The sequence below is a fragment of the Artibeus jamaicensis genome, unplaced genomic scaffold (genome assembly GCF_021234435.1).
Source record: "Artibeus jamaicensis isolate MK-2021 breed Jamaican fruit bat unplaced genomic scaffold, CSHL_Jam_final contig_497, whole genome shotgun sequence".
Taxonomy (NCBI): Eukaryota; Metazoa; Chordata; class Mammalia; order Chiroptera; family Phyllostomidae; genus Artibeus; species Artibeus jamaicensis.
Window position 1 is genome coordinate 4625332 of NW_026521863.1, and position 25008 is coordinate 4650339.

General features: G+C 58.9%; 2 protein-coding genes across 5 annotated transcripts in view; one reads left to right on the forward strand and one right to left on the reverse strand.

The window, feature by feature from the left end:
* The window catches only part of AGPAT4 (1-acylglycerol-3-phosphate O-acyltransferase 4), a 90605-nt gene extending 83118 nt beyond the window's left edge, over positions 1–7487 (forward strand). For both annotated transcript variants that reach the window (XM_037126054.2, XM_037126053.2), the window contains exons 8-9: positions 4998–5196; positions 7103–7487. In XM_037126054.2, the coding sequence (XP_036981949.2) occupies positions 4998–5196; positions 7103–7197 (294 nt within the window). In that variant the 3' untranslated portion in view covers positions 7198–7487. The remainder of the gene's footprint in view (positions 1–4997; positions 5197–7102) is intronic.
* A 4277-nt stretch (positions 7488–11764) lies between these two features.
* MAP3K4 (mitogen-activated protein kinase kinase kinase 4) overlaps positions 11765–25008 on the reverse strand; it is a 90929-nt gene continuing 77685 nt past the window's right edge. For all 3 annotated transcript variants that reach the window (XM_053668729.1, XM_053668728.1, XM_053668730.1), the window contains 10 exons: positions 24663–24763; positions 23961–24041; positions 21121–21312; positions 19931–20001; positions 18617–18733; positions 17735–17894; positions 15827–15949; positions 15134–15240; positions 13547–13726; positions 11765–12290 (listed from right to left, as the gene is read on the reverse strand). In XM_053668729.1, the coding sequence (XP_053524704.1) occupies positions 12270–12290; positions 13547–13726; positions 15134–15240; positions 15827–15949; positions 17735–17894; positions 18617–18733; positions 19931–20001; positions 21121–21312; positions 23961–24041; positions 24663–24763 (1153 nt within the window). In that variant the 3' untranslated portion in view covers positions 11765–12269. The remainder of the gene's footprint in view (positions 12291–13546; positions 13727–15133; positions 15241–15826; positions 15950–17734; positions 17895–18616; positions 18734–19930; positions 20002–21120; positions 21313–23960; positions 24042–24662; positions 24764–25008) is intronic.

The following is a 25008-nucleotide window of genomic DNA, read 5'->3' on the forward strand; positions in this document are numbered from 1 at the left end:
GCACCAATGCATCCACTGGTGCCTTACAGAGACGTGCTCCTTCAGGCCCGGTCTCATGGCAGAGACATGCTGCTTTGCCTCAGGCTGAAATACTTATCAGCCCCAAATGACCCTTCCTGGGTCCCGGGTGACAAAGGCATCCTCTCCAACCGGCTACAGTGACCTTTTCTAGGTCTTCAGGTATACAGGGTTTCCGATCAGAAATAACCAGTGGCAGAGAAATTCGCTCTTTTTCCACAAAACCAGAAAACAAATAGTTGAGGTTTCCTTTACTCTAGGTTTAAAACTTTCATATCTTTTATATATATTTCTACTCATCTAGATTTAATCATCATTCTCTTTTAATCTTGGTTCCTTTCCCAGACTGGGAAAGACTATACTTAAACTCAGTGCTTAAACTCAGTATGTGGCAGCTAAAAGTCCCTAGCATTTTAGGTATCTTCTGCTAAAAGTCCCTAGATTCGCATTTTGCACTTTTCTGAAGCTTAGACATTGTAAATATCCTATAAATCAGGTGGTCACTCTTGGACCTCAGTTCATGACTTTCAAAACCAGAGCCATTACTATTACAACTAGTTACACAGAGAACCTGACTGCTGCAGTGCCCACACAGCAGTAGCATGCAGCCTATAATCTAAAGAGAAGCCTTATCCAGGTCCAAGATGGCAAAGCCCGTGCATGCTCTGTCCTCCAGCTGGGGCACTCACGTGGCTCATCTATTTTACTTACAATGGCAGTACCCCGACTCTGGTTCCGCCCACCTGCGGAGGTCCCAGGGCTCCAGTTTCAGGAACCCTGGAAGCCCCCAAGGCCCCTTCCACCTGTGGGTGTGGAGGCACCACAAAGCCACCCTCCACCCATTGGGGTCATTTACTGAGGCTGCAGTCACCAGTGGAGGCGGGGCAGAGGTCCCACCCACCTCTGAAGGTGGGGGCCCTGCGGCTCCATTTTCAGGAGCCAAAGCAGCTCCCGGCAATCCCTGCTGCGGTGGGTGAGCAGAGCCTACTTGCATAGGCTGCAAATCTATGGTAGAGACTTCTCCCACTTGCAGGGCAGGAGAAGCCATAGTGGGCCTCACCTCTCTAGAAAGCAGTGTCACTACGCGAGTTACTGCTGTCTGGGGTCCCCCATTATCTATTCTGAGAATGGGAGGAGGTCTCCTAAAGACTAATTCACATGAGGCACAGCCCGAAGGGCTAGGGGCACTCCCAACCCTAAGCAGCGCCAGCGGCAGCAAATCACTCCAAGGCAGTCTAGCCTCCCAGTGGAACCCAGCCAGAGGTTCCCCGAGGGTCCGGTCCATGTGCTCCACCTTTCCCGAGCTCTGGGGTCAGCACACAGTGTGCCCACCCTGCCCCGACCTGCACCCCTTCTTCATGGGCACCCAACACCCTGTCTTCATTAGCAGTTTAAACAGCTGGCAAGAGCCCTCTCAGCACCAGTCTCAGGCTGATGTGGCTGAAAGGAGGTTATCTACACACCGATAACACTGGGTCAGTCTCCTTCTTGGTAAATGATTTTAGATCTCTGGCCAGGGCCTCTCCAAGGGGAGTGGGAGAGTTTCTGAAGCCCTGTGGCAGTCTGGTCTGGGTCTAAGCCAGCTAACCTGAGGACTGTAGGCGCCTGTAACCCTGGTCTTTGTCGCCCGTCAGTGGGCTTTTCTTCTTTCCTTTTGGGGCACTCTCTTTTCTAGTACCCCTTCTCTCTGCAGTAGGCGCACTGGTCTCGTTCCATGCGCCAGTGTGCCAGTCTGTTTCTTTTCTTAGGCAATCTGGTGGCTCCCTGCTCCCGGGAGGTATCTGGTTTACTAAAGGACCCACTGCCAGGGCCGCCAGCACAGGCCCAGGAGGTCTTCACAGCTCGCTCCTGGCTCAATCACGGGGCTTGGCTGGGGCAGCCCTGCTTGTCTCCCTGGCAACCCCTTTAGTAGGACCAGGTGCAGGGGGCCATGTGGGCCTCAGCCACCTCCTGTTCCTCCAGCAGAGGGCGGGGGTCACTGCCTGCTGCCTCACTGCTCTGTTATACTGGGGCATATTTTAGAGGCCGACCCCTTTGGGGTCTCTACTCTGCCGCCAGAGACCAGCAGGAGCCGGAATCTTGGTGGCAGATGAGGGTCTTTGCTTCCCCAGGTCTGCCCGAGAGTTTCCAGAGCATATAGGAGAGGCAGCCTGATAGGCAGCTCTTCCTCTGGCTCTCCTTTGAAAATGGGGGGCAGCGTGTTCCTCTTGACTGGGCGACTAAAACACTGGATTGCACCACTTTTCGCCTACCGCCAGCCTTTCCCACTGTCTTAGGCTTCTGACCTGCACCCTGACAGCATGTCCTGCACTAATTCCTGCCAGTGGTCTATATAGACACACTGATTGGGGTGTCCTGGCTTGCCTGTTACTATGAGGTGGACTGTCCTAATTATACCTAAGTTTAGTGTTCCTTCAGGGGGCCAGCCTACTCCAAATGTTGGCTACTCAGAGGTGCAAAAGACCTCTGACCGGCATCTATGCTCGGTTCCTGGCCCCGGAATCAGTCAGTTTTGCAGCATGCAATCTAACACAGTGGAAGGTCCCCTGCCCATGGTGATCCTCCCAGAACGACGCAGACAAACAAAGGGAAGGGGGTTTCACTCGCTCGCCCGCCTGGCCTGCTCCCTCGCGGGACGAAGTCGGTCTTGGCTAAGGTTGCCCCAGCAGAATTCGGGGTTAGCTGCCAACCGTTATGCCGTATGACCTGACACAGGAACCACAGGTTAGGGCCCACTCTTGCTCCGTAGGACCAGCTCGTGGAGCCACAAACACAGTCACTCACACTTTCACTCTCAAGCACTCCAAGTTTAAACAATCCCTCCCCAAGTGAGGGTCAAGTGGTCAGACTCAGCATGAATCTGACCCAAATTTCTGATTTGAGGTGATCAGCCTCTCTCTGGTCTCGGGTCAAGTCCCCGGGTCTCTTACCAATTTAGCGCCTCTGGTCTCGGGTCAGGTCGTAGTCCAAAACCCTCGCTTCCCGCCTGGAGTGCGGGCCGGCGGCCATTGCCCCAACCGGACGGGGTCTGAGAAATCTCAGGGCACGCGCACCCCCGCTTCCCCAGTTGGACCTCTGGCTGCCTCCCCGCTTATCCAGTCGGCAGCAAGTCGCCCGAATTTGTGTAGGGTCGCTTCCCGGTCAGGAAACCACATGTTATAGGAAAACTAAGCAACCAGACACGGAGGGATTCTGGAGTACGAGGTTTATTAACGTGCACAGGCCCAGAGGAGTCAGTCTCCAAATTCTGAGCCCCAAACAAAGGATTCTTGGGGTTTATATAGCCTAGGGGTCTTCCTGTCTACGTGGCGAAGCGGGATACAGAAGCGGAATGCGGTAATCAGGTCTATCTACGGGGCGGAAGCAGAGTACAAAGGCTAAATGTGAAAATTAGTTCTATCAGCGGGGGTGCTAGTCCCAGTCCTTGTGACTATCCTGCTGTTTGCTTTTCCCAGACGGCCTTATCGCTCTCCCAGGGCGCCTGGGGTTTTGGGTGAGCAAAGGTTTTCCAAAGCTTCCCACATCACCTTCACTGGTGACCAGGCTCCTGGTGGCCCCAGCCTGGGTCCCGATAAACCAGCCACCTTCCAGGCAGGGGGGAGACTCGGGAGGCCTTGGCGGAGGCAGGCGCTTCCCCAGCAGTGACCCCAGGCATTCACCCCCCCACATCACTGTCACTTCCTTGTAGGACTTCCATTTAGGTGCCCAGCTCTGCCTCCCTGGGGGGGGGGGGAGGGGGCGGGCACTGGGCACTCGAGCACAGTGTCCAACAGTTGCTCAATTACTGGTTTTCCCTAGAACCTCCATGCTTCCCACAGCTGCCACCCTCCCACCCTTCCGGAGGAGGTGGCAGCCAGGGGCTGGGGGCGGGGCTGGGAAGGCGCCGACAGCTCCGGATCTGGGCAGGTGGCGGAGGCCAGAGGTTCTTCCAAAATGGCCTGTTTTGTGGACCAGTTTAAAAAATCATCACTCTGAGTGGCCTAAAAAGCGTATTATTCCATACACCCTGATTGGGGGAAAACAAAAAGTATGATTGATCTGCTTCAGCCATTTCCATCTCAGCACTCGAAGCAGGTGGAAGCTGGTTTTCCAGACACAGCGGGGGTACACTGGGGTACACTGTCAGCCGAGGGTGCTCTGACGCCTTCGGCAGGAAGAAGTGGAGAACGCCCCCCCCCCCCAGGGCCTGCTGACTCTGATCTGAGAGGGCTGCCTGGCCCTGTCCTCCGGAGACTGGGACCCACCCTGGGATGGCCTTGACCCTGGCTGACCTGGCCCTGCCCCGGTGGGCCCACCCTGGAGCCCCCTGTAGAAACTGGCCAGGCCCCCTGGTGCTCCTTCCCACCCACCACGCCCAGCCTCCCTTGGGGCCTGTGCTCTGGGGCATTTAGACACTTATGAGCATTACTTCTGAAATTCAGTGTCGGTCCGGCCGTCAGGGACCATTAGCCCGACGACTGCTGGATGGTCCCTCTCAGCAGTCACCTGTCCCCGAGGGAGGAAGGAGGCCTGGCCTCCCTGCTGTGCCTCTCCCCCCACCCCTCACCACCTGGAGCCCATGATCCTATCTGGGGAGGCCACCCATAGGGTGGGTGCTGCAGGCTCCTGTCCAAGGCGCAGGTCTCCACCCTGCTCTGCAGCGTCACCCAGGACGGGCCAGGGCAGCATCTCCTCCCAACCTGTGTGGATGGCGCTCCTGCCCAGGAGCCTGCCCAGGTAGGGAGGGCAGTAAGCAGCAGGCAACGGCAGAAGTGGGCTGGTCTGGACTCAGTGAGAGGCTACAGGGGCCCCGCCCCTCCATCTGTCACCGTGGGAAAGGGATGGCTCTTACGTGCCCACAGGAACCTTCTGTGGGTGCTCGGACACCTGGCTCCGAGAAGCCCATTGGCAGCCCTCTCAGCAGTGGGGCTTCGGCCGGGGCCTGCAGGAGCCAGGGGGCGGATCTCAGGAGAGCTCTGAGAGCCCCTCTCTGTCCCCAGGATGCCTTCCAGGAGCAGTACTACAGGACGGGCACCTTCCCCGAGACGCCCATGGTGCCCCCTCGGCGACCCTGGACGCTGCTGAACTGGCTGCTCTGGGCCTCGCTGCTGCTCTACCCTTTCTTCCGCTTCCTGATCAGCATGGTCAGCAGCGGGTCTTCCCTGACGCTGGCCAGCTTCGTCCTTGTCTTCTTTGTGGGTAAGTGGCAGGGGAGGCAACAGTGCAGGCCAGGTGGGGCCAGGTCGGCACCCGGGGGGGCAGACATCCCTCCAGGCCTCCTGTTCCCTTCCCAGGGCCATGGAGTGGCCATGTCCACCGGAGTCGAGCCCCTAGGACAGGCGGGTAGTGACTGGCGTCTCCAGGTCTTGGTGCACACAGGTACAGAGCCACAGCTCTGGTCTGGGGACTCGAGGGAGCCGCTGGGACAGGGAGCCCCCAGCCAGTGAGCCCACTCGTCCCATGGGTCCGTGCAAACCGGCAGAAGCAGCCTGGGGCCAGCTCTGGACAGGCGGAGCCCCGACCCACTCCCGTGCCGGGGAGATGGTGAGTTCACACTGTGGGGAATGAAGAGGAGCCGAAGCAGGGGTGCGGTGCCCCAGGCCTTGTGAGAGGGACAGTGACTGGAGCAGGGACACAGAGCAGTTGGAGCCCCTGGGGAACCCCCCGGGCCCAGTCTCGGTCTCAGACACGTGAGCCCACACACGCTCATGTGCAGGAACCCTCACTGTGTGCCCCCCTGGCAGGTCGTGGCCGCCACGTGCCACACCACACACACCTACCTTGTTCTCCTGGGTGGAGCCCACCCGTTCCCGACTGTAGGGCTGCAGCAGGCAACCCGGCCACTGTCCCTAAAATGGACTCTAATGTTGCCTTTCCTAAAACTGATATTTTAATGTTGAAAATTAAAATCGCACTGTGTATGAGAAGCATAGAAAGATGATGCAGAACCCCGAGTGAACTCCCCCCGCCCTGTGCTGCGGCCCCCCCTGGGTGGCGGGTGAGTGCGTGGGGCGCTGTGGTCACCAGGGTCCCTGGGAGCAGGGGCAGAAGGTGAATGCAGAGCCCAGCGCCCCCTGGAGGCTGCCCTGCTGTGTGGTCGGGGGCCCGGGCAGAGGCTGAACATGCTCCCCAGGGGCCCTGAGGGTTCCTGGGGGCTTTGGGGGAGCCCACTGCTCCACATCCCTAACCCCCAAGCCCGAGCCTTGCTGCACTCGGCCCTCGGTCACTGTCCCTCTCACAAGGCCTGGGGCACCGCGCCCGCTTCGGCTCCTCTTCATTCCCCCCAGTGTGAACTCACCATCTCCCCGGCACGGGAGTGGGTCAGGGCTCCGTCTGTCCAGAGCTGGCCCCAGGCTGCATCTGCCAGTTTGCACGGACCCATGGGACGAGTGGGCTCACTGGCTGGGGACTCCCTGTCCCAGCGGCTCCCTCGAGTCCCCAGACCAGAGCTGTGGCTCTGCACCTATGTGCACCAAGACCTAGAGACACCAGTCACTACCCACCTGTCCATTCTCACACGTGCAGTGCAGGTCCCTGCTGGGCGCTCCAGCTGAGTGAGGCGTGCTCCCGCACCCGGGGGGCTGAGCCTGGCCCTGCGAGGGGCACAGGCACCCAGCACCCGGGAGGTGGGGCCTGTGTCTCCCAGGGTCTCCTGCAGCTCCTCCACCTTCTCCGTGGGGCCGATCCCACTGTCAGAGAAAAGGCTCTCTGTGGGAGCGGGCACTTTGCCCGTTCACTGCTCTCACACTTCCCCCCAAAGCCATGTGGAGACACGGTCCGTGCTGAACCAGAGTCTGGGCAGCCGCAGGGGTCATGGGAGGCAGGAATCCCTTGAGCCGAGGTCCAGAGGGTGGGCTTCACCGAGGTCTGTTCCCTGGCTGGTGTTGAAGGGGTCAGGCCAGCCAGCCGAACAGCCTCACTGTTCCTCTCGATGTCGCCAGCCCAGTGAGACCTGGGCCCCAGGTGCAGGTAGCTGCGTACCCAGGCCTGCCGGCTCCCCCCTGGTGCCTGAGACTGATGCGCAGACAGCTGCCTTCTGCGGGACTCGGCTGCCCACCAGGGCCCTGCGGCTCCTCCTAACGCCCCGCCCTTCCCGTTTCCGCAGCTTCCGTGGGGGTCCGATGGATGATCGGCGTGACGGAGATCGACAAGGGCTCGGCCTATGGCGACGGGGACAGCAGGCAGAAACACGACAACTGACTCAGGACGCGTCCTGTCTGTCCGAGGGGACCTTGGGGAACTGGTGGGCACGGCCTGTCTTCCTCGGTGGGGCCCAGCAACCTCGCTGGGGGAGCCCCCACTGGGGGCAGGGAGTTTGGTCTCAATGCCGCCGAACGGGGCTGGAGATGGGCTTAAACCTCTTCTTCTCCCCTCGCTCTCGTGGGTTCCAGTTCTTTCTTTCTGCGAGAGTGCGTGTGTGCGTGTGTGTGTGTGAGAAAGAACACAGCGCGGTGAGGCTGACGTGTGGCTCCGAGCGAGCCTGGCCTTGTGATCACTGACGCGGGTGTGGTACGGGGGGGCGGGGGCAGGGGTGGGAGTGAGGAGACTGTCCCCTGCTTCCTTCAGCACTGTCTCCTGTAACCCTGACTGCCAGAGAGAGAAAGGCGCTGTAGGTGAGATGACTAAATTATGCCTCGAAAACACAGAATTAAAGTGTCCGGCTCCTCCATGGTGTGTGCACACGCAGACCCGCCCCTTCTGCTCTGCCCTCACCGTGGGGTCTGGGGGCTCGCCAGGAGGGCTCCGGCAGAGGGAGGGCTCCGCCTGCAGAGGGCCGACCACTGACAGCAGGTGCTGGGTGGTGGCTGGGCAGTCCCTGTGGTGGGCAGTGGCGGCCCCTGTAAGGCAGCTTTGGTCTTCCCAGTCTCCCTGCTGTGGGGTCTCCCTCCCTAAGCCTCAGAGACTTGCCCAGCGCCCTGCAGAGCCTGACCCTGAAGCCCGGGCTCTCTGCGGCCGTCGGAGAGCTGGTCCTGGTCCAGGCAGCAAGCAGACGCAGCGCGCACCAACACAACGCAGACCGCCCCCTTGCACATGCAGGGCCCTCCAGGTGCTCCCCAGCACGGGGACTGGGCACTGGGGACTGGGGCCCTGGGCTGCTGCTTTCCTCCTGGAAGGAAGCCCAGATGTCTGCACTGTGGCCCTTGGTCTCTGGAGAACGGTCCACATGCAGGACTTCTGCAAACTGCTGCGGTCGACAGACGCCAAATGCAAACCAAGAAAGCAGAGCAGCCACATCCCAGAGGGCAGTAGGGTCGGGACAGGGTCCTCTGACCGAGAGGCACTAGGACTCACGGGGGCTGACGGGAGGGGCCTGTCCCCTGAGCACCTGCATCCAGGACAGGCCCGTCCGCCGAGCTGGGGGAGGAGGGAGGAACACGCACACGACAGCTGGTGGGGTGGCCGTGTTTACAGGCGTCTTCCACTCAGTGCTGTGCTTTCAGGTGCACGCGTGTCTGTCACAGGCCCGGGGGACGAGGGCTGCAGTCTCCCCAGTGCAGCCAAGCAAGGAGCTCCATGTCAGTTCAGGACGGGCGGGTCACTGTCGTGAAACACCAGTTCTGGCTGTGCTGTGGGAGGGGCTGTCAGTGAGGCCAGGGCCTGAGCCGGACACTTGCTAGAGTCCCCAAAGGCAGGGTCACCTCCTGTGTGAGGTGGTGGCCCGGTCCAGATGCAGCCTTCCACAAAGCACACAGGACAGATGCAGGGCCAGAAGCCTGGGAGCGGCCCCAGGGCAGCCGAGGTCTGCACCCTGTGGCTGCCTCACACTCAGAGGCGAGGCTGTTCCACCTCGGGGACCCCCAGTGAGGCGTGAGGGTGTCGGCCACGCTGAGCTGCACCCCCACCCCCAGGGGAGGGGCTTGGAACAAGGCCTTGGCCCCGCTGCCTGCAGAATGGGGATGACGCCCGCCCCACAGTCGGTCTGGGGGAAGCTGGGCCACCTGTGCACACGCACTTCAGGACCCTAGCCCACGACAGGTGAGGATAAGAGGCCACCTCCAGGGTGCCACTTCCCAAAATGACCACAATTACCTCCAAGCCTCAAAAAACGCGCCATTTTCCTTGCGGCCGTCCTCCTGTTGGACACAGTGCAGTCTACATCCCAACCACACGCTCTGCTCCCACTGCCGGGTGGTGAAAGGGGTCCACTGACCCCTTGCTTTTCCCCGAGTGGGCTCAGCCAGACAAAACGGAACAGCGAGAGACCCACGCACGCCCACACACGATGCCCCAGCCTCGTCCAGGGACGAGGACGGCAGAGGGCAGACGGGTCTCCTGGGGAAGAGCGACTCGGCGCTTCTCGAAAAGCCTTAGACAACGAGACAATGTGGGGCACTGGGGCAGGGTCCTGAGCACTTTTTAATTCTGTGGCCCGTCCCTCTAGAAGCATTCTGTTAGGCAGGTGGGGACCCGGCTGTCCTTCTGCCCCCACAAGGGCAGATACGGCACAGGCCTCTGCAGAGCCCGGGCCCCCCCAGCGGTGCAGCACAATCCAAGCTCCCCAGCCGTGCCGTTTCCTGCCGTCTCACAGCTCAGGCCGGCCAGCCCCACGACACGCAGAGACACGCACCCCCGGGGGGCAGACACACACACCCTGTGTGACGGGTCGGAGCGCAGGGCCCATCCCAGGCCCCCCCCCACCCGAGGCACTGGGGCTGGCAGCTCCACGCACTCACGCACTCCCCCAGTGACCTCGTTGAAAAGCAGCAGCCGAGTGAGACAGGGCGTGAGTGAGCCTGGGGACCACGGACTGACCCTGGCCGCTGACTCGGCATGAATAACCTCGGAGAAGAACTGGTGCCCCTGGGGTCAGACGGCCACGTTTATGTCTGCAGGGAAAACACAGCTTTTCACATGGTCACGCAGTTGCACCGCAGGAGAAGCTCTAGACCACTGTATTCTCTGAATAAATGCATGGAAAACCCTGTAAGAGTAGCTACTGATGTTTTAAGAAAAACTTTAAAGCGTTTTTCTAATACAGTCCCAAGTGCGATGGAAAAACAAACAGACTGAGGTGTAAAACCCTGTGACAACTGTCCAGCTGAAGTGGGGCAGGCAATGAGACGGGCGGATGGACGGCCCGGCAGCCTCTGGCTGCTCTCCTGGCGCAGTGGGCGGGCCAGGGCCCTGCTGGTCCCCAGGCAGAGTGGGTCCCGCCCTGCAAAGGCTTTGACCTCAGTCCTGAACATGGACGGAGGTGGGGAGGAGGTGCCAGTGGCAGCCCTGAGGCCCCGGCTCTGTGCTCCACAAGGGCAGTGCAGCCCTCTCTGTGGCGGGCTGACTCCCCGCACCCGAGAGGAGAGGCGCTCTGGGGTGGGCCATGGACCAGACCGCCGAGACGCCACAGAGAAAGTGAAGGACAAACCGCAGGCTGAGAAAACGCATCAGCAAGCCACACACCCAGGGAAGGCCCTGCATACAGAATACATCCAATTTTCTCTCCCCTCGACCACCGGACAGACAACCCACGTAAAAGACGGGCTAGAGGTTCAAACCGACATCTCACCCAGGAAGGCAAACAAGCTGTCAGGGAGATGTGGAGTGGAGCCGCCCCCAGGTGCCCTCCACAGACAGCATGGGCTCCCACCAGAGGACGCCACCGCCAGGACAGGGCCGGGCTCTGGCTCCTGGGAATGCGGGTCGCGCAGCCACTTTGGAAATATTTCCTAAACCCTCAACACAAACCTCCGACAGGACCCGCAGTCCCACTCCCGAGAGAAACGCGAGCAGGTCTACGCAGAGACTCCTGCCTGGGCGCTCGGAGCAGGGCTCTTCGTGAAGCCCGTGAGGAGGCAGCAGGAAGTGGAGAGATGAGACGGGCGGCCGTCCGAGTGCGGGGCTGGCGCTCGGCGACGGAGAGGAGTGGGCACTGGCACATACCGCAGCAAACGAGCCTCAGAGATGGCGCAGGCGATGGGCAGACACACAAGGCCACCTGCTGCCAAAGCCCACTTACCTGGAACGTCCAGAGGAGGTGTGTTTCCGCCGAGACAGAAACGGCTCAGGGGTGCCCACGGCCGGGTGGGGGTGGGGGCGAGCACGTGGACGGGGGTTTCTGTGGCTGATGGACGTGGTCCAAGACAGACTGTGAAGAAGGCGGTTGTGCGATGGGAACTACATTGAAAACCATCCAATGGCCACTTCAAACATTATGTAAATTATGCCTTAAAAGCTGTTTAAAAAAACTGAAATAACACAGAACATTCTAAGAGTCTGTATGAGCCTGTGATGCCAGTGTCCTCTGGGCGCTGACCCCTGGGGAAGGTGGACAGAGAGCCTGCCCAAGCGATGACTTGCCCAGAGAGTCAGCTGCCACGTGGAAGGAGGAAGTCGACGATCTTCTGAACAGGTCCCAGGAAAGTTAATGACCTGCTTTAAAGAGAAGTCAAAGACCACCCCGATGACAGATAACGCAAGCTCCTACCTTCTGAACAGCCGCCCTCCGGCCGTGAAGCTCTCTGCGCGGTTTTACCCCGGCCTCGCGCCTTCACTGCAAGGGAGGTCACCTGAGCCCCAGCACGGGGCAGCGAGGCCAGCACGTCTACCCACTGCCCACTTGCTGGCCAACAGAATGCCCCCTCCAACCCTCCGCCCGTCCCAGGCACTGGTGTCCCTCTCACCTCTCCCTCCCAGAGACGCTCCTCGCCCGGCGCCCCCCCCCTCCGCCCCCACGGTGCCCCTTCCACCCGGAGAACACGGCCCTGAAGGGAGCAGCCTGGGTCGGGTCATGGTGGCCCTGAAGCTGACAACCACAAAAAAACAATGTAACTGCGCTTTCCTAAAATAAACCATTTATTGAAAAAAGAACCTTTTCCTTAAACTGCATGAATCCGCCTTCTGCGTGACAAACCCGCGGCGTGCTGACGACAATGAGAACAGGGAGGCTTCACAGTGCACTCGACAGACAGGAGGGGGAGGAGGCCAGAACGCCGGATGCCACGGTGGCGGCTTGGAACCTCGAAAGCTCCAAACACCACACTGATGTCACTGGTCTCAGGGGTGACGGAAGCGACGGTCCGTGTACAGTAGAAATGGCACTTAACACGTAGCTTCGTTACCGCGAGGGCACTGTCACCAAGAGGCCCGCGCCAGGCCACACACACAGGAGCAGCAGGAGACGTGAGCCGGCCACTTACGCAGTCTGCAGTCCTGGACGGCGGAGGCCCCGCGGCCCCGCGGCCCCGCGGCTCCCAGCGGTCGTCGTGGAAACCCCACGTACAGCAGTAGTTGGGAGATGCCCTGCGGTGCCACTCCTGGGCCGCGGCCGGCCCGCCTCACTCCTCATCTGTGCACACCTGCAGGGAAGGCGGGCAGACAGGTGAGCACCCCGGCGTGTCCCATGTCCCCCACCCAGCGTCTGGTGCGCGGGGTGGGCTTCACCAACACGAGGACTCCTGCTGGTGCCGAGTCACTGCCCCAGGAGCGATGGCAGAGAGCCCTGCTGAGGGCACCTGGGCGGCAGCAGGTCAACACAGACCGTGCATCTGCTTTCCAGGGCAGACCCATGTTTTCACCGTGACCCACCCTGCGCAGGTCCAGGGACTCCGTCCCCTCCACAGCCCCGCCCTCACAGCCTCTCTCCCTAAACGCTCACCCAGCAACTCCCTGTCCCCGAATCTGTGAATCTGTACCCTGCCCCAATTCTCTCCAGTGCCAGCCCAAAGTACCCAACGCCCGCTGGCACCCCCAAGCAGCTGTCCCAAACCCACCTCATCTCTCCCACCCGGCCGCTGGCCAGCAGGCCTCTGCACCGTGGGGACTTCCTGTAACCTGGTGACCCCAGCCAAGCGTCTGGGCACCAGCTGAGACCCCACCCCTACACTCACTTCCAGGTGAGCTCTCATGGCCGCTGACCTCCAAATATCACCAGTGACCCACACCTGACCCCCACTCCCACCCCATTAGCTCTACCAGCAGCTTCCTGATTGGACTCCTGCCTCCGGAAGGATAGCTCTAGAACACCGTTCGGTCACGTCCCACCTCCGAAAGCTACAATTCCTCCCGGCGGCCCTGCCACTTGCCCAGTCTCCCCTTTACACTCCCCAATCCTGCACTTCGTGAGCACCCAGCCATAGCACCCATGCCAGTTCCAGGATGGTCTGAGCCTGTGCGGTGAGCCCTCCACGTGTCTCTCATTGTCCGCTACGCCCCACACCCCTTCCTGCCTCGGCTAACCCCTCCCAGAGAGCTCACCGCGCGCTCTGGAGAAAGTGACGTGGGCTCACCTGACCCGAAAAGACGCATGCGCCAATATCCCAGCCCACACGGAGCACTCCGTCAGCGTGCGCCCTGTCCCCACAGGCTCAGCGGGGACCAGTCATCACCAGCTTTTACTCTCAGAGGAGAAGTGGCTTTCCCCCAGTCCATTGCTTAGCATTCCATTCAGCTGGCCCGAGGGCACCCTCACCACCACCCAAATGGATCAAGCTGGAGAACCACAGTGAACGTTTTCCAGGGAAAAAACCATGGAGAAAACCCCCCGGCGGAAACAAGCATTCCTCTCTGCTTCAGGTGCAGGTTCCGAACCTCCACGCGCCGCCACCCATCGCACCTTGACGAAGGGGTGGTCGAGGAGCTGGCTGGCAGTCCACCGCATCCCGGGCTCACTCTCCAGGCAGTGAGAGAGGAAGTCCTTCCCTTCTGGGCTCAGCCTGTCGGGGATGGGGGGCTTATGCCCCATCCCCACCTTATACATGATCTGGAAGTTGTGCTCATATTCATGCCAAGGCCTCTGAAGAAGAGAAAGACACCAGGCTGTAACGCTGCAGGGCCACAGAGGCATCGCGACGTCAGGGGCAGGCAGACTTTGACCTGAAGGGTCTGACAGGAAGTACTTAGGCTTTCAGGCCACGTGGTCTTGCCCCAGCTCTCTCACTGTCCCACTACATCAGGACAGTGCCTTAGACCACTCTGACCACGGCCCAGTAAAGCTCTAGGTACCCCACGCAGACGTGGCACCGCCAGGACGTGGCACAGCCTGCCCGCCCCGTCTGGGATCAGGTCAGTCCAGCACCGCGTAGATGCCACCACCATGCAAATAAAAATGTAACCCAGAAAGCGGGGTGGAAGTGCCAATAAAAGGACACTCGACAGCTAACTCTAGGGGCGTGTAATACGCTGCCTTGTTGAGTAATGAGCACCACATTCTGTTACTGCGAAGCTTTACTAGGAACACAGGAACAACGAGACTCGTGGGGAAGAGAACCAGGGTGGCACCCCAATCCTCGCACCGCTGTTTACCGGGATGCACGAGAACCTGTTCTCGCTCCGACGCCAGCCCGGCCCAAATGACAGACCCTGAGGCCATCCCTCTCGGGAATGTGGACTGGAGCAACAGTAGCTAACCCCCACCGACACTGACGTGCGGTCTTCTTCAGCAGCTGCAGATACAGCTGTGTGTTGATTTAACTCTCTACTCACGCACCTAAGAGGTTCCTAATACTTCCATGTTATAAATGACGCTACACCCGCACACGGCCTCTGCACACCTGTGGAACTTTCCGTTAACCGTCCCTTCAGCAGAAGGGACTTTCAGGTACAGTAATCACAGGAGAGCTTCCCTGCCTGCCCCAAGCCCGGGTAACCATGGGCGTCCCCTGGGACGGGTGTCCTGCAGTGGGGGTGGGGGGGGCCAGACCAGTGTGCGGCCGTTTTAGACAGCCTCCTCCACTCAGCACCACGCTCTGCAGCCCCCCGACCCCAGCTTGACAGGGCGCGTTCTACCGCCGCGTGACACTCCGTCAGGCGGAGCGCCACCGGGCCAGTGCTGTGGGAGAGGCCGCCGCAGGGCAGCTGCCTCCGCGTGCGACGGTCGAGAATCCCGGTGACTCCTGTGCCGGTTCTGGTGCGACACAAGCTCCCACCTTCATTTCTCTTCGTAGCTGCTTGCTTCTCCACGTTTTCATTCAAGCTTCGTGTCCTTACTCACTTTTTAGAGTTCTGTGACATGTCTGACAAATACCTGATTCCTCATTGTCACGAGGGGCTGGGTGTCCTGTGTGTAACAGGTCCCATTTTTCATCTCTAGCCACGGTCCCCAGCAGAAGCTGCACCCACAGCGTTCCTGACGATGACCCCCCGGTCACGCCCTGTGCACGCAGGCGCCTCCTGAAGTCCCTCCCCCGTGGGCTCTGCTTACCTTGCCTGTCACCATCTCTATGACCACACACCCCAGACTCCAAATGTCGGCCGCACGCCCGTGACCTTCGCCTTTCGCGCGAGTGATGACTTCCGGAGCCATGTACGCTGTAAAAGTCACAAATGGGGGATGGAACAGTTTGTCAACCCAGCACCCGTCAGAGCCAGGCAATAGTACAGTTTCCACACAGAAAAACAGCAGCATGTCCGGGGGGGAGCTTTTTCTGAATTACATGACAGGAAGGAGGGAAACTGGAAGACAGGTATTTCAAATCAGTTTCTCAAATGGACATTTCAGGGGTCAAATTATATCCTCTGAGTTTTGAATGGGCAAACCTTCAGATAAACTGCATTCGCAGTGGAAATACGAACTGAACCTGGAAGGGGGGTGTAGCGGTCTGACACTGAACAATGAGAATACAGCGTCGTTCTGACTGGGCCGGTCCGAGTGACCCAGGGGGAGAAACGGTTTCTCTCGGGAAAGGACCAGGTCTTCCCTCCTGCCTGCACTCCGGGGGAAACTCAGCGTCCCGATCTGACCAGGACTCGCAGGACGACGCCTGGTGCCTGCAGACCTGCGTGGTACACGGCGGGTCAGAGCCAGGCCGCAGGCAGATCTGTGCTGCCGGAGAGGCAAAGGGAAGCCCCGTGCCCGGAAAGCGGTCAGTGCAGGACAGAGGCAGCCAGCACCCACCTGCGGTCCCCAGGGTGCTGTTCACTTCACCAGGCATGGTCTGTGCGTTGTTTTTGAGCTTCACTGAGCACCCGAAATCTCCCAGTTTGATCAGCCCCGAGGAGGTGAGGAAGATGTTGGCACCTAGTGAGAAGGGGGCAGTTGTGAGCCTCCGAAACCCCACATGGGTGCTTTGAGGTTCACACGGACAAACGACAAACAAGCAATGCAGGACTTGGCGAAGCTCGAACAAAACGTAAGCATAAAGATTTTAAGCTTTACTCACAAATATTAACACAGAACAAAGGCACTTCAACATCAGTGCAGATTATGTGGACCAATCTCTGAACTGAGGCACAGGCACAAATGCCGACGCTGGAACCCAGAGACTCTCCTGGCGGACACCTGGCCACCCGTGGTGGCAGCCCTCGGAGGCCAGTGGCAGCCGTCACGACCTCAGAGCAGGAAGCAGCGCAGTGGGGAGGACTAGCAGGCGCTGCCCCTCAGCACCACGCCAAGGTGCCACCAACTTCAAACGGGCTGGCGAGTGTCCTGTGACTGTCCCCGAGTCCCACAAGCACCCACCTGCCCTGCCTGTGAGCCACTGGAGCCTGAGACTGCCGTGCACCAGGGCTATGGCACCTGTCCTGCCGGGCCACTCATCCCGGGTCTCTATGTCCCAGGCACCTCTTTCCAAAAGCGATGTGGAGCAGCCACATGAGGGGCTGTGCTGCAAGAGTTGAGCATCACGGCTCATGCTCCCAGCGCAGGTGGTTCCCCAGGGGGACCCCAGGGTGACTTCGTCATCTGCAGCTGGTGCACCCATGCACATCCTCAGCCATGCTAAATTAATGAGTGTCCAAGGACGCAAGGGAACAGACTTGATTCAAGGACTCTGAGGGATTCTCTTTATGGCCATTGCCAATGCCATGAAGGTGCCATTTCATGACAACAGACAGAAACCGAGTGTGGTATTTGTGGCAGAACTGGAGACGGGCAATTCCAAGGCCTGGCCAAGAGCCGATCAAACACACGACCCCCGACAAAAGAGCCAGGTGGAGGTGGGCGGGCGGGTGGCAAGGCCGCGTGGGCTGCAGACGCAGGGGCGTGGGCGAGTCCCACACGCAGGCCACCGCGGGTGCTGCGGAACCCAGCCCATCAGTGCGTCTGCTGCCTGGCGGCAATCTGGCCAAGTCCCAAGGGAACGTGTTCAGGCTGGCCACAAGCTGTGTGACGGAATGGGACCCTCCAGTCGAGGGCCAATTGGAGACAAAGATGATTTGTTGCTCTAATTATCCCTGAGACGCCCAGACCCAAAGGTCAGGACCACGGTATGGGAGCGGTTAAGGCGAAGGCACGAGGGGCAATTCCGAGGCAGAAGCATGGCTACTGCCCTCGTGCTGGGAAGCAGTGGGAGCTCTGAAACCCACCTACGGGAACCTATCAGTCTGGACGAGGCTGGTGGCAATGAGCCACCTGAACTAGACAAGTGGCCACACGATGAGATGCCCATCAGGACTTCCTCCAGCATTTCTGGCTCACGGTCACTTCATGCGCTCATGGCGTTCATACACAAACAGCACGGTCTTGCACGGGAAGACCGTGACCGTCTACTAAACACACAGGGCCGGCTGAGACACCCTGTGAAGGCCATGTGCACTTCTGATGTCACAAGAGAAAGACAAGGCCGACCTGCTGCTCCACACAGGTGGAGCCACGTGTGCCGCACGGCTTCTCCAGACAGGCCCCTCGGGGAAGAGTATCGGAGGTTGGGGAAGAGTATCAGAGGTCAGGGAAGAGTATCGGAGGTAGGCACTTCCCACTAGAGAAACACTGTGTGGGAGGGGGACTGAGCACCCTGGCCACACCTGCTGCACGTGGGGCCCCAGGGTCACCTCTGGCCCGTGGCAGTGAGGTAACTGGGATTACCTTTAATGTCGCGGTGAACGATGCCGTGCTCATGGAGGACGTTGATGGCCACAGTGATTTGCTTGGAGTACAGCCGGATGACGTGCTCCTGGAGGCCCAGCCTGGACACCTCCTCCAGAGTGCCCTCGTCACAGTACTCCATGAAAATGTACATCTCCTCCTACGGGGACCAGCGCGGTCATGTGCACGCCCAGGGCCGGCACCAGGGGGTGCCACAGGTCGTGCCCACCGGGACCACCTGTCTAGCGGTCAGCTACACTGTTGTCCTGACACAAAGCGGCCTCACCGGAGGCGTCTCTGACTCGCCGCCAGCATGGGCTGCCAGCCTCCTGCCTGGGGCTGCACAGCTGGTCAGTGCCCACCACCCTCCACAGTAGAGTCCACCGTGGGGTCTCCCTACACATGCGGTGGCAAGGGCCAAAACCTACGAGTTACAGGGTGAAGGCAGTAACAGTCGCCACAGCCCACCCTCCCCAGAAGCTCAAGTCCTCCTCTTTCCCCCACTGTTTGTTTTGCTCTGAACCCAAGAGGGCCAATGAGATGGAGGGCCTAACCCTCTCATTTCACCACGGTTCCCAAACATGCACACGAGCACAAGCGGTCTCGCCTCACAGCACACCTGGCAGTGAGTGGCTCGGCCGGAACCAGAGGGAAAAGGGAGGAGGAGCAGGGCGGGGCCTTCTGGAAGACCCTCTGGTGGTAGGGTGGGTGTCAGTGCTCTGTGGTGTGGGGGAGCAGCCCTAACCCCCACTCACACTTCAGGAAGAGCCCTCCAGTCTCGGGGGGCAGGGCTGCGCGGTTCATGGAGAGGTCCTACAACTAGGCCAAGTTACTCCCCAGTGGCGTGGGCGGGCCTCCCCGACCGCTCGCCCGGAGCCTTACCCTGTGCAACTCCACGCCAAAATACCGGACCAGATTGGGGTGCTTGATGCCCTCGAATATCTTCAGCTCGTCCGCGGTTTCCTTGATGGTTTTATGGTCATTAGGCTGGAATCGAATCTGTAACAGGCAAACTGTTCATCACTGCCGCACACTAGCAACAGGACATTTGAACACGAGGCGGCACAGCCGTGTCCCAACATGTGCCCCGTGTCTGCTGCTGGTGTGTCCGTGCCTCTACTCCCAAGCCGTCTGTCTTTCCTTTGTGGTTTCAAGCAAATTAAGCCTGTTTCAGAGTGGTTGGTGAGATCACACTAACGGGACCATTTCATAACTGCCAACTGAATCAGCACACACCCTGAACACCCAGGAAGCAATCACCACTGCCCAGGTTCTTGGCGAGATAACGAGCTGAGACGAAATTCTTCCCTGGAAGCTGACAGCCAGGAGGCTAGAAGGAGGCCATCAAAGCAGGGTGGGAGGTGCCCGTCAGGACGGACAAGAGACACTGCAGGCGCCTGGGCCCCAGGTCGTCAGCCGAGCGCCGCGTGTGTCTGGCGTGTGCAGAGCTGCTGGCGGCGCCAGCAGGCGGAGCAGCTCCAGCCTCTTCCTCCACTGCCCCTCTTCTGTCCCCCGCTTCTGAGCCTCGAGGTGCCTCCTTCTCAGTGACAACAGCCTTGGTTTCCTTGACAGGCCTTCCTCAGGCTGCCCCTGTTCTTCGCACTTTACCTCCAGCTATGAAAACACTGTCGTCTCTGAAGTGGACCACGAATGTTCCCTTCTCCCCCAAAGACCCCCCCCCCCCCCCCCGAAGATGCCGTCTTCCACATCCTCTAGGCCTTCACCAAGCTCCACGCCTGTGTCCCTCTCCATGGTGCTGACCACACCCGCACGGAGGGGGGACCACTTGGGTTCCTGGCCCTTTTCTCTCTGGCCATGAATTCCTTTCCTCTCTCAGCCCCTCAGGGGATGTGCCCGAGACTGGCCTCAACAGTACAAACACTAAAGTGCAGCCTCAGATGGCTCACTACAGTGCGAAGCACATGCCCGGCTGGGTGGCTCAGTTGGTTAGAGCATCGTCCCAATGCACCAAGGTTGCAGGTTCAATCCCCAGTCAGGGCACATACAAGAATTGGTCAATGCATAAATACTTGGAACAACAAATCAATAGTTCTATTCCTCTTTATAATAAACCAATAAAAAATTCAGTGTTGGGGGGAAAAAAGGCACCATGCTGCAGCAGCCCTGTGCCCTGAGAACCTCGTCAACACCAGCTTCTATACCAGCTCCCTGTCCACGGAGGGCCAGCCCACTCACCTCCTTCATGGCCATCAGCTCGCCCGTGTCCACGCTGATGCAGGTGTAGACCTTCCCATACTGCCCTTCGCCTGCGAGAACACACGCAGCGCACGGTCACCACGCCAGGCCGCTCTAAGGCCCTCCCGCATAGCTCGCCCTCCCGTTCCGGGGCTGTGCTTCTGCTCTGTGATTACACTGATGAGGCTGACCACTGCGAGACCCAAAGCACTTCCGAACGTTCCCTACTACCCGGGGACTCAGGCAATCTCTTCACTGTAAATGTATACAAACGGAGCCGAAGTGGCTTCGGGAAGTCACAGAAGAGGCGTGTGTGCAGGTGAGCACTGGGCATCCTGGCGTGCACTTCACAGCCCCGTGGCCCTGGCGGAGGCCTGGGCCGGGAGGGCGGGGGAGGGGAGAGGTGGCCATGGGGGTGGGCAAAGGGAGTGTCCAGGAGGAAGCTTGGCCACCGGCTAACTGACCTCACTGCTTCAGGTCAGGAGCGTGTGGGGGGACAGTCTACTAACACACCTTCAGGGAACATTAAACTAAGGGGGAAGATGGCTGAGTAAGACAGATAACAACTGATACAATTAAAAAGGACTTCACTGTTTCCAGCATTTTGTGTCTGCAAGAAAGTTCCGGTTTCCTGAAGCTCACAGAGCCCTACGTCACAGCTGTGTTGGCCTCTTCAGGCCCAAATGTTCACAAATATTTAAAATCACCATCAAATGCATGCGAACGGGGGGGGGGGGGAGGCTCCCTCCCTCCCACAATCTACCTCCAGTGTCTCACAGGACCTGGGCAGGGCAGTGCTTTAGAAAAGACTGTCCTGTCTTTATCTGTATCCAGTTTCCCTTCAGTGTGTGCTTGTGGGGAGAAGACCAGGGGACACAGATGTCAGCAAACGGGTACGATTTACGTGGCTCCCTGAGGGCGACTTCTGGAGCCATCAAGTAAAACTACTCAACTCAATGAACCACTTAAAAAAATCTCCTTCTAAAACCTCATTTTGTTCACCCTCAGAACACATTTTACAAATGAAGCAAATAACAGCAGCAAAAACCCTGAACCGTCTGCAAAAGATGAGGGGTTCTGCCACATGTTTACGAGAAAAGGTCCAACGATATCACTTTTAACCTAAATAAGTGTAACTGTTGCTGTTTTAACAGAGATGATCTTTGCCTCGTGTTCCTTCACTTCCTTACCAATCTTATTTCCTCTCTGCCACTTGAAGGTCACCTTCCTCAGGCCAACATGCATGACGTTGTCGTAAGATTTGGGGGTGTCGCACACTTGACCAATGATATTCTTTCTCCTCATTTCTCGATACCGCTTTTCTTCAAAGAGTCGGACTGACTTCTGGACAGCTTCCATGGGTCCTTGTCTAGAAGCGGAATCTGCAGGGGGAGTTGAAACTTGGGAGTCCCAGTCCCAGTTGGCAGGCTGAGTTCCAGCAAACAATGACAGAGCGGGCGCTGCGGCACCCCTCACCGAAAAGCTTGCATGGTCTGCGCAGACGCATGGCCTGTAACTCACAGCCCCCTACCCGAGTCTAACGGCCTTGGGGTGTGCCGCCCACCGCACAGGGGTGCCCCCCACACAAGCCAGGCCAGGCGGACTCCACCGCTCCCTCTCCCCAGGCTGTGGTCAGGCTGCTGTGCCAACCCAGCTGCCCAGCCTCTCTTCTCTCCACTCCCCTCATACTGGCCGGAACTCTCTCACTAAAATGTGAGATCTGATCCTGGGACCTCCAAAGCCCTTCCTGTGGGATGCAAGGTCCTGCCCAACTGGACCCCGGTCCCCTTTTCCAGGTCACTTTGATGACGCTGCTCCCCTTGTCTTCCCCTGCCATGGGCTCTGTGCCAGTCACACTAAGAAGGCCCTAGGGGGCACCCCACACTGGTTCTCACCTCCAGGCCTTTGTCCACACTTTTCCGTTTGCCTAAAACACTGGTTCCCCATCCCAGGGCTGGTGAGGTCAGCCCACCGTACGGTAGCTCGGCTGAAACACAGCACCTCTCCCAGGAAGCTGTCCCTGAGCAGCAGGTGACGCAGGGCGAGAGCTCTGGCGCCAGAGGCCTCGAGTTAAATCCCAGCCTCACCATGTCCTTGGTGCTGGACAGTGGGCAAGTGAGCTGACTTCTCTAGATGTCAACTTCCTACCGTGTAACGTGAAGGAAGTAACACCTAATTCCCAGAGCTGCTGTGACAATGGAATGAAATCACGCACGTCCCAGAAAAGCGTTTGGCCCGCTGTCCAGAATTCGGGAACACTCAGTGAATTTCTCCTGCCAGTACCACCGGCTCCTCATCTTCCCATCAGGCTCCACACCTCCACTGCTCCAATAATTTTACCGTGACCTGCCCACGTGGGGCATCGAGCCACCGTTTCATGAAACATGACGGCTTCACCACCTGAGTCAGACTCCCTGCTATTGTTTTAATGCCGATCTGACACCCTGCTAGCGGGTCACACCCCGTAACCTGGCAAGGACGGCTTTCGACTCGTCTCCCTCCCCGCACTCCTTGGGGCGACTCCGAGACCCACCTCGGGGCCTGCAGTTCCTGGCAGACACAGGTCACTGAGGGCCGGGACGACTGCGCTGAGAATTTCCCAGACATTCATAACGTTCCAGTGACAGTTTCTTAATACAATCAGTTCTGACAACCAGGGACTCCTCGTTTTAAAGGAAACAGGTCTCCCTGGTCTCCACCACTGACACATCAGCTTCCCTCGGCGCTGAACGCGGCGGAGGACTCCACCGTCACGTGTTTCTGGGAAAGGCTTTTCTTTCCTAACAGTAAAAACGCCTCGAGATTTTGTCTCCAGTACTTCAACCCTCCCAACAGTTTCCAAGTTCACTTGATCACCAAGTTTGTGTGTCAAAAATCAGCACAAAGACCTGGTCTCCATGGGAACCACTGGTCACGTGGGCCACTACAGAGAGCCTCTGTCCTGTCACCCAGGCTCAAGCCACCGCACTCGCCTGGCCCACGCCCTGGACATGCAGCCCCTGCCAGGCCTGTCCATGGCTGAATCGCAGTCGTCTCCTGCTTGTGTCCCTTTGAATCCGGCCTCAGCCCTCGATCTCCCACCACGCAGCTGCACGTCTTTTACCAACCTCCTTCGCTCCCCCACTCAGACGTGCAGGTGCACCCACCCCCCGTGCCCCTCTCCCATCTCCCTATGCCCAGGGCACACCAACTGCTGGAAAGGCTTCCGAGGAGGCCACCCCCTCGGGGACAGGCCCACCACTTGGCCCGTCACTGAAGACCAGCCGAGATCGGGCCTCCCCACACCTGTCCAACCTCACCTCACTGACGCCCGCACTCTCTGACCCACCCGGGCTGGGCCAGTCTTTAGTCCCAGGGCCTCCACGTGTTCCTCCTTCTGTCATTCCTTCCAGGGCCAGCTTAGGCCTCCCGGACACCCTGACCGCTCTGGCCTGGGACACAGCATGGGATGCTCTAGTCTCTGTCACTCACCGCCATGGCCAAACGACCTGTCCTCTCAGAAACCCTGCATCAGTTGAGAACAGAGAGTGAGGTCTATTCTGCCCACTGATCAGGACGCCATGGCGACAAGTGCACGGACGCTTCTGTAGGTCATCAAGGACCAGACCGGGGGTTTTCAGGCTAGTTACTCTTTTGGTGAATGGTGGACGATTACCTACTTTGTGAGATAATGCTTTCTCTCAACTTCTCAGCCTAAAAACTGAAGTTCTTCATATTATAAATACATCCCCACTGTGTACAAAGAATTATGCTAAAGGTGCTACCCAAGGTGACGCAGATAATTCACTGTCTCAGTACTTAAAAAACACAAATGAGTGAAACATGCTCCTGACCCATAGGGGCTTGTGATTTCTTGAGAGACACAGGAAACATACATGGACGTGGCCTACACAGAGCGTGAGGTCAGATGCGTGAGAGAAAGCAAGGACAGCAAGGACACCAGATGGGGGGCTCAGACCCCCACAGCGGGAGCGCGCCCTCTCTGACACCCCTCGTGCCCAGACGTCGCAGGCCCGGTGCACTCTCTTACCCTTCGTCTGGCTGATGAGTGTCCGCAGCTCCCAGCTTCTTCTCGCTGACCCACCGACATCGCCCTTCGGAAACGCTGGTTCTGCAGAAAGTGTTTTTCGTACATGTTACTGCTACACGTTATAAACGTGCTCATTCGGTTGAGAGCAGGACTGAGCCGGTGAGTGGCCACAGTGAGTTACCATCAGCCTGTCCTCTCTGCTGACTGACTACAGTTTGATGTGAGTGTAAGACACTGTCTCGCCAACCAGCTCTAGAATACCGCACCGAACTAAGGAGCTGTTTGTGGGCTAACAGAATTCTAATCACAAAATACCTCCCACAGGAAACAAACGACACACTACGGAGCAGAGACAGGACAATCTGGGGACCAGCGGTGACACAGCTCGGGCCACCCTGCATCCTGAGCAGAGACACTCTGGTCTGCGTCATGACGAAACTACCGCAGAGCGTCCACAGACAGAGTCGACTCTGTGTTTGTGACGTGAGTGAGAACGCTTGGTCACGAAACTGTCACGAGTACTGGTTTTTAAAGGAAACAGGGAAGCCGAGGAACCAGACACAGCTAAGAGGCATCTGCACAAAGCGCCGACGGGTTCAGCCTCTCCTTACCCTTCCTTTACAAGTCATTCACAAAAGCGCCTGGCAGACGGGGGCCGGCGATGAGGCCAGCAAGGACACAGGAGCCACCTTCATCACTCACCGTCTCGCTCCTCTGTGGGGCTGGAGTGGCGGCTCAGGGACCGAAACTGCAATTCAGCTGCAATGGAAGCCAGCCGGTCATTCTCAGGAACACTGGAACCCCTGTTTGGACATTTGTAGAAGCGGAGCTATCAGTTCAGTGGGGCTCAGGATGGCAGGTCTGTGAGGCTCCCCCAGAGCGGCGGCTCTCCACTGAGGGCGAGCAGGGTCCCTGAGGACAGCTGGCCCCCGGTGGGTAGAGGACAGCACAAAGGACAGCCCCAAACAGAGACTTATTCATCCAAGATAAACAGCGCTGACTCTGAGAGACCCTCCCCTGGAGTTTAGGAGGGGAGTTGTGTTTTTGC